At 42.8% G+C, this 12373-nt stretch overlaps 1 protein-coding gene across 3 annotated transcripts in view; it reads right to left on the bottom strand.

Moving 5' to 3' along the window:
• Positions 1-12373, bottom strand: part of ZNF451 (zinc finger protein 451) — a 79728-nt gene that overhangs the window by 33219 nt on the left and 34136 nt on the right. For all 3 annotated transcript variants that reach the window (XM_075598121.1, XM_075598119.1, XM_075598120.1), the window contains exon 8: positions 10260-10409. In XM_075598121.1, the coding sequence (XP_075454236.1) occupies positions 10260-10409 (150 nt within the window). The remainder of the gene's footprint in view (positions 1-10259; positions 10410-12373) is intronic.

Genomic DNA, 12373 nt, shown 5'->3' on the forward strand with positions numbered 1-12373 from the left:
CAACTTGATGGGGCCAGACATTGTGAGTAACAGACTTTATTCAATTTGACACAATACTTGTGGCATAGGAGTGTTCCAGGGCCCATCCCAGTAAGGTTCTGTGCATGGATTTCCTCCTTTGCCCAGTCCCTTCAGGGAATATAGGTCCCCATGAAGGAAACCATACCACAGGATCAGTGTTTTCATCATTCTATCATTACCCCCTACGGTGTTGTGGATTTAGTTTGGACTAATATAAGGTAGTACCTATAACGGACCCGGCATTGGAGCGCAGGTTCCACATTGAAAATTCAATATCTGGTTATTTTATATTTCAGATGAGTTATAGTTTCAACAGAAACAAAAACATAATTAGTACATGTATAGAAACCTGTTCCTCCCCCCCTCTGTGTGTCTTTTGTTCTTTGGTGTTTTATTTAACCAACAGAAAAAATTAACACCAGATAAAAAAAATAATAATTAAAAAAAAATATGTTGGAAAGGAAATGATAAAAATTCCTGGAACCAAAATGCCACACAATTGCCCAAGTGAAATCAGTCTTATTCCCTAGAACAGGTGTGCGCAAAGTTTTTGGAGTTTGCCCCCCCCTGTCTGGCAGCCCCAGCGTTCGTGCCCCCCCAGGCTTAGTAGCAGGCGTCATTTGACGTGCGTTGCCATGGCGACGATTTGCCGATGACCCGGCTGGCAGCAGGCAAGGAATGTAACAGAGGCCTCAAGCCACCCCTGGCATTTAATTTAAATGCCTTGGGTAATGGCGCGGGACCTCTGTAATCGCCGCGCCCCCCTTAGCAAATGTTGTGCCCACCCTGGGGGGCACCCCCCCAGTTTATGCACCGCTGCCCAAGAACATGCCCACAATCCTGAGGAACTGGCATTTGTAGGCAAGCCTACCCATGTAGGATCTTCCATAAAAAAACACCCTATTTGAAGAACCTGTGCCAATTCAAGGAGTCCGACAACCTGCCTAGTCTGACAACCCTGAGCTTTTGCTACTTCATGCAGGGAAGAGTATCTGCAGAAGATCCATGTGCAAAATGCCCCACACAACCCCCTCTATCACATGTAAGGAAATCTAATGTTCCCATCCATAATCATGCTGACTGTTCTGCAGTTTGCTTATCAGTCACAGCAGTGTCCCTGATTTTGGTGCTTTTTCCTGGGTAAGGAATGCCATCTAAAAAAGGTCCATCCTTGTATAAAATAATCTAACATTTCTTCCAATTTATGAGTAATTTGAGTCTCTTACATGCTTCCATTTCTATTGATGCTAAGCACTGAGCTGCCTCCCAAGAACCTGTGTTTACAAATATAAAGATCTAAGAAAGGCCAAAGCACAATTGTTTTATTATTGATATGCTATCAATGCAACTTTAGTAAAAGTAATTGGATCGGTTGAAAGACCACAACATGGCACATGAACTAAAAATACTGTTATAAGACAAAACCTCAGGAACTAGTAATCATTTCTAACAATTGGAATATACTACCAAAAAATGGTAGGAATAATTTTTTTTTTAAACAATGTATATATAATCCTAGGTGTTAATGTCGAAGGTGGAGAAGCCAAATACCATCTAAATATATAAACTAGAAAAAGATCAGGAAGACACTGCACTCAAAAGATTTTTGTTGCAAAAATATATCAAGAATACAAATTTACAGAAAAAATAAACAATAGTAATGCATACAGAAAACGCAAAATATACCATTTACAAAAAGCATGTACAATCTTAACAGAAAATAATCATAGACAATGATACAGTGACAGTAACTTCATACCCCTGGAGGGGGGGAGGTATATGGCATAACATTTCGGGGTACAGCAATAATCAGATGATAATATAGATTTGCAACATAAAATCTTTGGGTGCAGCTTCTTCCTTTTCTTTTCATAATACAACAATCTAAATAGGAAATGTTGCCTCAATTATACCTGATAAATCCATAAAAATCAGCTAGCGCAAACACAGTTAGTACAGACCAGAAATTACACTTTAAAATATATCTGAAAAGTTGATTCACAATCCTAGGGTCTAATATTGCCCTGAATCCCTCCTAATGGTCATGGCCATAAAAGCATGCTAGATTCCTATTCTGTCTTAACAGCTACGCGTTTTGCCATTTCTTCTGTCAGATTTCCAGAATCTTGGAGTTCCTTCAACACCCAAGAAGTTGAGACGATTATGAAATAATTCCCTGTGAGTGAAATAAAGAGCATATCCTGCAGTTACAATCTGGGTCACCTATTTGTCTAATTATTTGGGCAATAAATCTTCCAAAATTGGGAAATTCTTACTTGTACGATCTGACTGGAGAAAACCTGGCTCTGCTGATGCCCGCTAGCTAAATCCCTGCCATCGCTGCATCTCTTTACACTGGTTAGCGGAGCTGAAAGTGCCTCGTTTCCCCATGTCTCCCCCAGGCCTGTAAGGAAGAGATGGTATTCTTCCCCCTCAGCCCTTCAAAATGATTTTCTTTAATCTCTCACCATAAAAAAAAAAAACACACCAAGTCCAATCAAAGAGAAAGGCATACAACATTGTTTCAATGAGCGTCCGCTTGAAATATTTTTGCAGCATCATTTGGCATCACACATAGGATTTTAAAAATATCGATCTTTTCACTTCTGGCCAGCATCTTACAAATTAGTCACCCATACTTGTAAATCTTAGGAACCGAGGATATAGATTAGTGCTGGCTTAAAAACGGCTCCAGCCCTGACAAAGATTATATTACTGTAACCTCCTGCTGTCCGGCCTTCCTGCCTCCCCTACAGTCTATCCTAAACGCTGCTGCCAGAATCGCTCTGCTCTTTCCTAAATCTGTCTCCGCGTCTCCCCTCCTGAAATCCCTCTCCTGGCTTCCGATCAAATCCCGTATCTCACACTCTATTCTCCTCCTCACTTTTTAAGCTTTACACTCTTCTGCCCCGCCTTACATCTTAGCCCTAATTTCTCATTATGCACCATCCCGACGCTTGCGTTCTGCTCAAGTATGTCTTCTTTCTACCCCCTTTGTATCTAAAGCCCTCTCCTGCCTTAAACCTTTTTCACTGACTGCCCCGCACCTCTGGAATGCTCTTCCCCTCAATACCCGACTAGCACCCACTCTATCCACCTTTAAGACCCACCTTAAGACACACTTGCTTAAAAAAGCATATGAGTAGCACTGTGGATAATACTGGACATGATATAAAGCTTAGCCCCCTGCAGACGCACTTACCAGAACTCCCTCCTACTGTCTCTGTACGTTCTCCCTACCTACCAATTAGACTGTAAGCTCCTCGGGGCAGGGACTCCTCTTCCTTAAAATTACTTTTATGTCTGAAGCACTTATTCCCATTGTAGGCGGACGCTCACAGAGGTATGCAAGGGAGACTGATTATAGTGAAATTAAATAAGCCTTTTATTGCGCCTGTTTCCTTAACATCAGGAAACCATCCAAACAAGGGGTAAACAAAGCTTCTATTGACTTGGGAGTATTTCTAGTGAAATACTATGCAGTTCACAACTCCCTTAGATAAGAATATCTCCAGCCCCAAACATATAGCATGAATTAAGCAGATATAAGAAGTCTCATAAATGAAAGTCTTATCTGTTCCTTGTGGTTTGGAGGGAAAATCTTCTCTGTCCCTGGTTCAGCTTCCTTTTCCTCGGGGTGTGTCAGCATTCAGGTTTAGAAGTTTCCCCCGTGTCTTGAAAGCAGCTCTGCTGTTTCTTCTGGCAGGGCTCAAGACTGTTTGTCTCCAAGTTCAGCTCAGGTGTGAGCTAAGGAGTCTCACTTCCTGTCTCAAAAGACAGGCTTTTCTAAGCCATCTAATCAGGCAGGTGGTGTTTGTTAATTGACTACCAGCAGTTAACCACCACACTGCTGAATTAGAGGTACATTACCTGAACAGGGATAACTCCGCTGTTACATACCTCCCCTGTTTGTGGGAAGCTCGGGCTTGCCACGGCCAAAGCCCATCCTTCCACTCTCATTCTAGATATCTCTGTGACTTGAATGAGAGTGGATGGAGGAAGAGAACCCTCCGTCCTGCTGGGATTGGAGCCCTTTCTCCAGTTTAGTCGTGTCTCCTCCTGAAGGTGCTTGAGATCAGCACTCATCAGTCGCTCGAGGAGGACTTTTTCTAAGTATAGTCTTTTTGCTACGTGCGCTATCAGGTGCGCGTCAGGTGCTCGTCTTATTGTAGGCATACTGTATGGCAGCAGTTGCAGAGCGTTTTCCGCTCTTAAAGCTGTCTCTCTGCCCTTTTCCCACTCAATGGGGTTGCTAGTTCAGCCTCTTTGGGGTTAAGTTGCAATTCCACACCCACTTCCAGAGAATGTCCCATCTTTTCAGCTTCATCAGCTAAGGATTCTTCTGGTTTTGATTCAGCACTGGTACCTTTTTTTGTTGCCTGTTGGGTGGCTGAAGGTTTTGCTAGTGCTTGTTTAGCTGGTTCAAATTTTGCAACCTTGTCTTTCAGATGAGCGGTATTCCCAGCTCTCACTGTACCCTTGTCTTCATGGGTTTTTGAGGCTGTGGGATACTGACGCCTAGTCAGGGTCAATACTTGTCCTTGTAGGACTGTAATCTCATCCGCGAGAGATCCCTGTTTTTTGAGTGCGTCTTGCAAGTCTCTTCTCAGGGAATTTATCTGCACAGTTTGCTTTCTCTGAGCTTGCTTCCACATTTTTATTGCATTGTGAAGCACTATGAATTTCTTTGCTCGGGCCACAGTTACTTGTTTTAGTTTCTGGACCTTCTTGTGCTCCCTTTTGTGCCGGGTCACCTGGGTTCTAAGCTTGGCCTCTAGCGATGCTTTGGTGACGCTCAGGGTAGCCTTCAGTTTCTCATGCTGCTTTGCGGGGACATACTGGGTCATCAGACGTTCCTGCAGCACTTGAATTTCTTTAACAGTCTGCAGATTTTCTTCCTGCAGAGTTCGCTGCTTCTCCTCGAGGTACGTACGCAGACCTTGCAGTTGGTTCTGCAGTCGGTCCTCTGCTTCAAACTTCTCACCTTCTAAAAGTCTATTTATTTCCTTAAGCTCGTGCAGCTTTTCATTATTTTCCTTGACTTCGTCTGTCAACTGAAAGTTTTCTTCTTTCAGTTTTAAATTTTCTCTTTTTAATCTTGAATTTTCTCCTTTTTCAGTCTCTGTACTATTCATGGCCTCTTTGCAGTCCTCCTTCCATTTACGCACATCTGCTTTGAGAATGACTCTCCTGGCGTGAGACTTCCTTCTCTAGGTTGAGGGTCTGAAGCTCCTTCTGAGAGACTTTGAGATCTGTATCAAGATTGACAATAGTTTCTTTAGATATGTCCAGCTCCTCAGTGAGACTGTGTAGTTCCTTTCTGGAAACTGCCAGATCTGTGCGGCAGCTGTTGGTCTCATGATGCGAGGCATCCAGTGCTCTGCGTAGTGTCTGAAACTCTTTCTGAGATACGTCCACCTCTGTCCGGACATTGTTGACCTCCTGTTGTGAGGCATTCAGCTCTACGCGAAGAGTGTGAACCTCTTGCTGAAATACTGTCATCTGCTTTAGTGCCTCCTAATACTTCCGCTTCAGCTGAGTCATCATTTTATCAGATTGGCTCTGCTTTTCATCCATGGCGGAAATAGTAGCATTTGCAGTATCTAGCTCAGTCTTGAGATCGTCCAATTCTGTCCTGGCTGCAGAGTACATTGCGAGCACATGTTCCTGTAGCTTCACGTTATTTTTCAGTAGCTCTGCGTAACCATCTTTCTTTTGTTTCAATTGTTCATGGAGTATATCAAAGTCATGCCTGGCATTTTTCAGTGCATCCTCAGGGCTGGTCAAGGGATCGACACTCACTGGTTCTGGCTCCGCTTCCCTGGGATGGTTGGTTGAGGGTTCCTCACTGTTGGCACCGGACAGACACTTCTTTGGGGTACACGACTTCTGCCTTGGGCCCTCTGGATATTCGGTTAACCGCGGGACAAATTCTCCATTTTCTCTAGGCTGCAGGGCAACTCGGCCCCCCTTTTCCTCCACAGGATCTGCGGACGTGTCTGTTCCTTCCACGGTAAGTGAAGAACCGATTTTCTTTTTCTTTTTCCGCCTTTTTGATTTGGATGACACCGTCCCTTCAGGGATACTGGGGTCTCCATCTTCATTTGAAATTTTAGCAGCGTCACTGGATCCACACGGCTTTTCTTGCAACTGTAATAGCTGACGGAAATATTCGGTGATCCACTGCTCCCGCTCTTTCTCCTGCTGATCATATTCGTCATCAAAGGGAGCGGTCTTTTCGGTTCGTGTCGAGTTCAGGCACCCCCACCATTCTTGGGGTGTTTTGTGGGTGTGACGCGGTTTGGGTTCCCCGTAAGAGATGTCTTCCTCTTTATTGGACTGGAAGGGCCACTCTTCCGTGGGGTAGGGTTCATTACAGGAACGCTGCATGTTGTCCTCCATTTTTAGGCTATCAGGTGTCATTTTCCTCCTGACCTCTATTGCAGCTGTTGCCACTATTTGCTAGAACCCCCAATTGTGCTAGTCCTACAGGTGGGCATATTTTGCTTGTAGAGGTCGTAGCTCTCACAGGGATCTCTGTAGACTTTTTCTTTCTTGGGTAAGTTTTACAATATCAGCAGTACTGTGCATGCATTTTCTCTTATCAGGTATACAAGATGTGCAGTTGCTAGGTAAAAAAGTCTATTTGCTTTACACCATTTACTTGCTAGGTATAATCTCTAATTAGGTATGCTGAATGTGTAGTTGCTAGGTAAAAACTTCTGTTTGCTTTACACCATTTATTTGCTAGGTGAAATCTCTCTGCTTCAGCCAAATAATGTGATTTTCTGCTTGAGTTCAGTCTCAACTTTGGGTATTATGACATTCACTCTTCACACTTTGGGATACCTTTTACACAGTTCAGCAATTCCTTTTTTTCTAGTAGGCAATTTTACCCTCAGCACTTGTTTACTGAAAATTCCCCTGCTTCAGCACAGTCTTGCATCAATTTTAACATTTTTCTGCATATACTCCATTCACAACTGGTAGTCCTATGCGGTGTGGCAGCCTTTACTTGCAGAATCAGTACCGCTCATGGGTCACCATCTGTATTCACTGCTTCAGCTAAACATTTGAAAATAACAAACGACTATCCCTTTCAAGGGCTAACTCACTTCTTGAACCCTGACTATGGCTATGGCTGAAAGGCAAACCCCCTATTTCAATGACCATATTACACTTTATTGTGAAAGGCAAATAAGGTTTTACCTGCTTCAGCAGTCTCTCTCTCCTCTTGGGGAAAAAAGTCCATAGTTTTGTAAGTTTCAGTGCAGTGGTGTGTATCACTTTAACTCTGATCTCTGCTGCATGAGATTTTTTTTTTTTTTTTTTAAAGTTGCTCAGACTGTTTGTAGGCAAAAAGCATAAAAAAAATTCGCAGAGCAAATCTCCGGTCCTTTCTAACTTCAAAGACCACCTCTCGTCCCACTTCGGACACCATATGTAGGCGGACGCTCACAGAGGTATGCAAGGGAGACTGATTATAGTGAAATTAAATAAGCCTTTTATTGCGTCTGTTTCCTTAACATCAGGAAACCATCCAAACAAGGGATAAACAAAGCTTCTATTGACTTGGGAGTATTTCTAGTGAAATACTATGCAGTTCACAACTCCCTTAGATAAGCATGTCTCCCAGCCCCAAACATATAGCATGAATTAAGCAGATATAAGAAGTCTCATAAATGAAAGTCTTATCTGTTCCTTGTGGTTTGGAGAGAAAATCTTCTCTGTCCCTGGTTAAGCTCCCTTTTCCTCAGGGTGTGTCAGCATTCAGGGTTAGAAGTTTCCCCCGTGTCTTGAAAGCAGCCATCTAAGCAGGCAGGTGGTGTTTGTTAATTGACTAACAGCAGTTAACCACCACCACACTGCTGGATTAGAGGTACATTACCTGAACAGGGATAACTCCGCTGTTACACCCATGATCTGTTATTTTTATCTGTTATTTATTTGATTACCACGTGTATTACTACTGTGAAGCGCTATGTACATTAATGGCGCTATATAAATAAAGACATACAATACAATATTCATGGCAATCTATTGTATCTTTTACTAGAGATCCACCCTCAGACTGAATTACAAGGTGCCCAACTGATCTGGATATTGGCACATTAAATTTTGGGGCAAAATCTTAAAATTGACAGGTTTCCGGTCTTGTGGTTCCCAGTCTTTGATAATGTCTGGAATGGCTTAATGTACATAAAGGTCTACGGTTATAGGGTCTTTACATTATTTGAATTATTTTTTATAACCCCATTACTACTGTATCTTGCTTGATTTAATTAAATGAACAATGTTTTACAATATCATTACTTTACCATCATTGTCCTTTAATTAAGTAATAATCCCTGAAGAACAGGGCATTATTGGCCAGTAATGCCCTGTTTTGAGGGGATTATTACTATTATAGGCTAAATGTAGGCTTTTTTCCCCCATAAAAAATATATAGACACACTTGTAGTTATAATAATTTTTATCAGCATGATTGTCTACATTCTTATGCCGTTACTAAACATGTTTATTAAAATGAAATTGTACATACACTGCAGCCCCCCCCCTCTATATACACAAACACACACTCTGCAACCCCCTCTATATACAGTATACAAACATTCCGCTGCCCCCTCCTACACACACACTGCAGACACACACACCAATAAAACACTCTGTTGGGCACAAAACACACAAACCTTTCTCCTTACTCCTGTGCGGAGCAGGGGGGAAAGAGTCAGTGCCTTGCTGGTGCCTCCCGTCCAATCACCTCCCCTGTCAGAGCTGCTCTCACTGTGTGGATGAGAACTAAAAGGATTTTGGCTAAAAAAAATTGGCAGGGTGCCAAAAATTCAGGGCCAATACTTTATGGATAATGCCCGGAATTTTAACCAATCAGAGAGAAGGGATTTCAATAAACATCGTTCGCAGGCCATACAGACACAGACAGGCAGGCACACAGCAGGCATGTAGACACGCAGAACCCCGCCCCCCTACCTCTGGTAGTTGCTGCTGCTGCTGGGGGGATCGGGTAGGGTGGATGCTGGGGGAACTGCTGGAGAAGCATGGGGGGAAGTGCGGGGAATGCGGGGGAAGTACGGTGCTGCTGGGGGGTCGCTGGGGCTAGTACGGTGGCTGTTGGGGATCGTGTAGGGCTGCCGGCGCCTCACACCATCTCCTTCCCTCCTCCCGATCGGGCGCGTGGCGGCCATTTTTTTAAAAATTAGCGCCACCCCGGTTATAGCAGTTGCCTTAACAGGACCAGACCAAATGAGTTTTAGGGCCTTATACGGCCCTCGGGCCTGGACGTTCCCCACCCCTGCTTTAGCCTATAATTCACTTAAACCTACACCTAAATGCAACACTGGTTTTAAATCGGAGAAATCAGCAGATTCATCTTCCATATAAAGACCAGCCTGAATCTGGATAAATGAGGACAATGATGAGCTTTCATTTCTTCCTTTGCAACAGCTAATTGCAGATTTAGCCCACAACAATTACCCTCAGCCAGATGAACTGAAAGTTGGTGCAATAATACTTGTGATGAAATTAGTTACTATGGTGTGAAGGAATCACACTTGTATTAAAGTGAACAAATATGAACTAGTATAAAATGTTGATTGCCTCGGTCAGGGGTGCGCAAACCGGGGTGTGTAACATTTTCTGGGGTGGGGGAGAGAAAGGGAGGCGCAGCGGTAACAGAGGCCCCTGAAAGCATTTAAATTAAATGCCGGGGGATCGGCAAAGACCTCTTTAGCTTCACTTAACTTGGCTCCAGCAGCTTCTGGTGACATGTCGCCATGGCAACGCAGCGGCAAATGATGCCGCGGGGGTCACGTGACGTCGCTTTGTCATAACGTCAGAACGCCGGAGACAAGGTAAGGATTCTATGTTAGCCAAATGTATTGTAATAAATTGTTACGGATTTAAAAAAAAAAAATATGTATTATGGTTTCCCTTCAGTTAGTCTTCATTTGGTGAACTAAAGAAAGTCTTCGTTTGGGAAATACTAGTCTGGGTCACGATCAATTTCTCTTATTTGGTAGAAAGAAAAAAAAAGTGTTATATGTGAACATGATCAGTTGTTTAAAAAAAAAAAAAAACAAAAAAAAAAACCCCACCTGAAACGGTTTATTACTGCACATCAACAGGCAGTGAGTAGTAAGTGCACAATACTGTAAAACATCCATCCAGGAACATGCAACACCCCAACTCTCTTCTACTCAGAGATATGATGTTCAACATACCACTCAATGTGATAGCTTGCAGGAAATGATTACTTTCAGACATGTGCTGTAGACATTCATCTCGGAGGTTGAAAAGCAGAAAACAATTGGGACAGGCAAAGCATTGAACACTCTGGGGTGGAACATTTCCTTCGTGACCGTCAGCCAGTCCTGCCTGAAAGGACATATACATATAGAAAAATTAAACATCAAAGAGTTCAGTTTATAAACAAAAACAGCTTAACATAAGGCTCTTTACAAGGTTGATGTATACTGCACCTAGTTTAGTTATTTGAACAAACTTAATAAACAGTATTAATACACGAAGGGGCTTATTCTCTAAGCCAAACCGGACTTTTTCAGACGAAATTCCCCATGGATGAATATGGCCCGTACAACCTCTTCAGTAAAGAATAAGCCACTAAAAATGACATAGCTATTTGTATGAAATTAATTACATTGACTTTATTTTAAAAAAATGGTTCAAGTAGGTATTTACTTGAGTGGAAATTCCATTAACAATATGTAACCCCCCTCTCCCCCCCCCCCCCCGTGTGTGGTTACTAAAAGTATACTAGGAGTTAGATTAAAGGTTAAGCTCCACCCAGTAGTGACAGCATACTGTGTCAGAGGTATTAAGGAGAGGAGCATAGGATTCTGGGAGATAGTGTCAGCATGGCAGCAGAAGAACTTATAGGTAGGGAAAATGTTCCCCAAAGTATAAGTTTAGGCCCCCTTTAATTGCATTTCAGTCAGGGACAGTGTCCCATTAGTAAGGAGCCTTTAGTATGGCCATATTAAGTAAGTGCATGTCCCAAGAAAGGGAATGCAAACATGCGTAAGTGGGCCAAGCATAAGTGCCACTAGGATGTCTGGGTGATTTAGCCCTACAAGCAGATCGCCATCCACAATCTTAAGTACCCTCTGAGGAAGTGGCAGTTCCAAAGCAGGAGTGTGTAAGGAATAGTAATGTTCTACAAATCAAGATCTCAGCAGGGGCCCACAGTATAGGGGACTGCAAGGATGTTGATAAGAAGAGGGGGGCAGACTCACCAGATGAGCATCACTTCAAAAACCAGATGCACTCAAGTATGAATATCAGCATGGATTAAAGTGTGTGCAAACATGTCAATCAATATGTATTGTGACTGCAGTGGTCCCAAGAATGGGAACATTAATAAAGATTGAGGTTGCACTAGAAAAACTCCTGGAAAAACTCCTGGCGCCCATCTTTTCCATCGCTCAGCAGACCCCTGACCGCCCCTGAGACAAGGTAAATGATTGTGAATGACTTCTACACCACTACACTGATGTAACCTCCTTAGGGAGCCGGGCAGGGAGGGCTACAAGTAGTAAAATAAAAAACAGTAGCATCTCTCAGTTTACTTCAATCTGTCTCTGTCAAATGAAATCTTAAATTATCTCCCAGACTAAAAGGATACTTTTTTTGCCACTAAATCACTAAACAATAAAAGGAGACATAAAATCGGCTACAATATTTTTTTTAATGTATGTATGTATATACACATATAAATAAATATACACATATATAAAAATACACATATATATATATATATATATATGTGTATATATATATATGTATGTATATTTATATATGTGTGTGTGTATGTATAATATATATATATATATATATATATATATATATATATATATATATATACACACACACACACATATACAGCTAAACCCCGTTATAACGCGCCTCGTTATACCGCGGTTTTCCCGTGGCTCACACTGCACACACACTGCTCATTGCTCACACTGCCACACTGCACACACACTGCTCATTGCTCACACTGCACACACTGACACACTGCACACACACTGCTCATTGCTCACACTGCACACTGCACACACACTGCTCATTGCTCATACTGCCACACTGCACACACACTGCTCATTGCTCACACACTGCACACACACTGCACACTGCACACACACTGCTCATTGCTCACACTGCACACACTGACACACTGCACACACACTGCTCATTGCTCACACTGCACACACTGACACACTGCACACACACTGCTCATTGCACACACTGACACACTGCACACACACTGCACACACACTGCTCATTGCTCACACTGCACACACTGACACACTGCACA

Source organism: Ascaphus truei, chromosome 4 (genome assembly GCF_040206685.1).
Source record: "Ascaphus truei isolate aAscTru1 chromosome 4, aAscTru1.hap1, whole genome shotgun sequence".
NCBI classification, from domain to species: domain Eukaryota; kingdom Metazoa; phylum Chordata; class Amphibia; order Anura; family Ascaphidae; genus Ascaphus; species Ascaphus truei.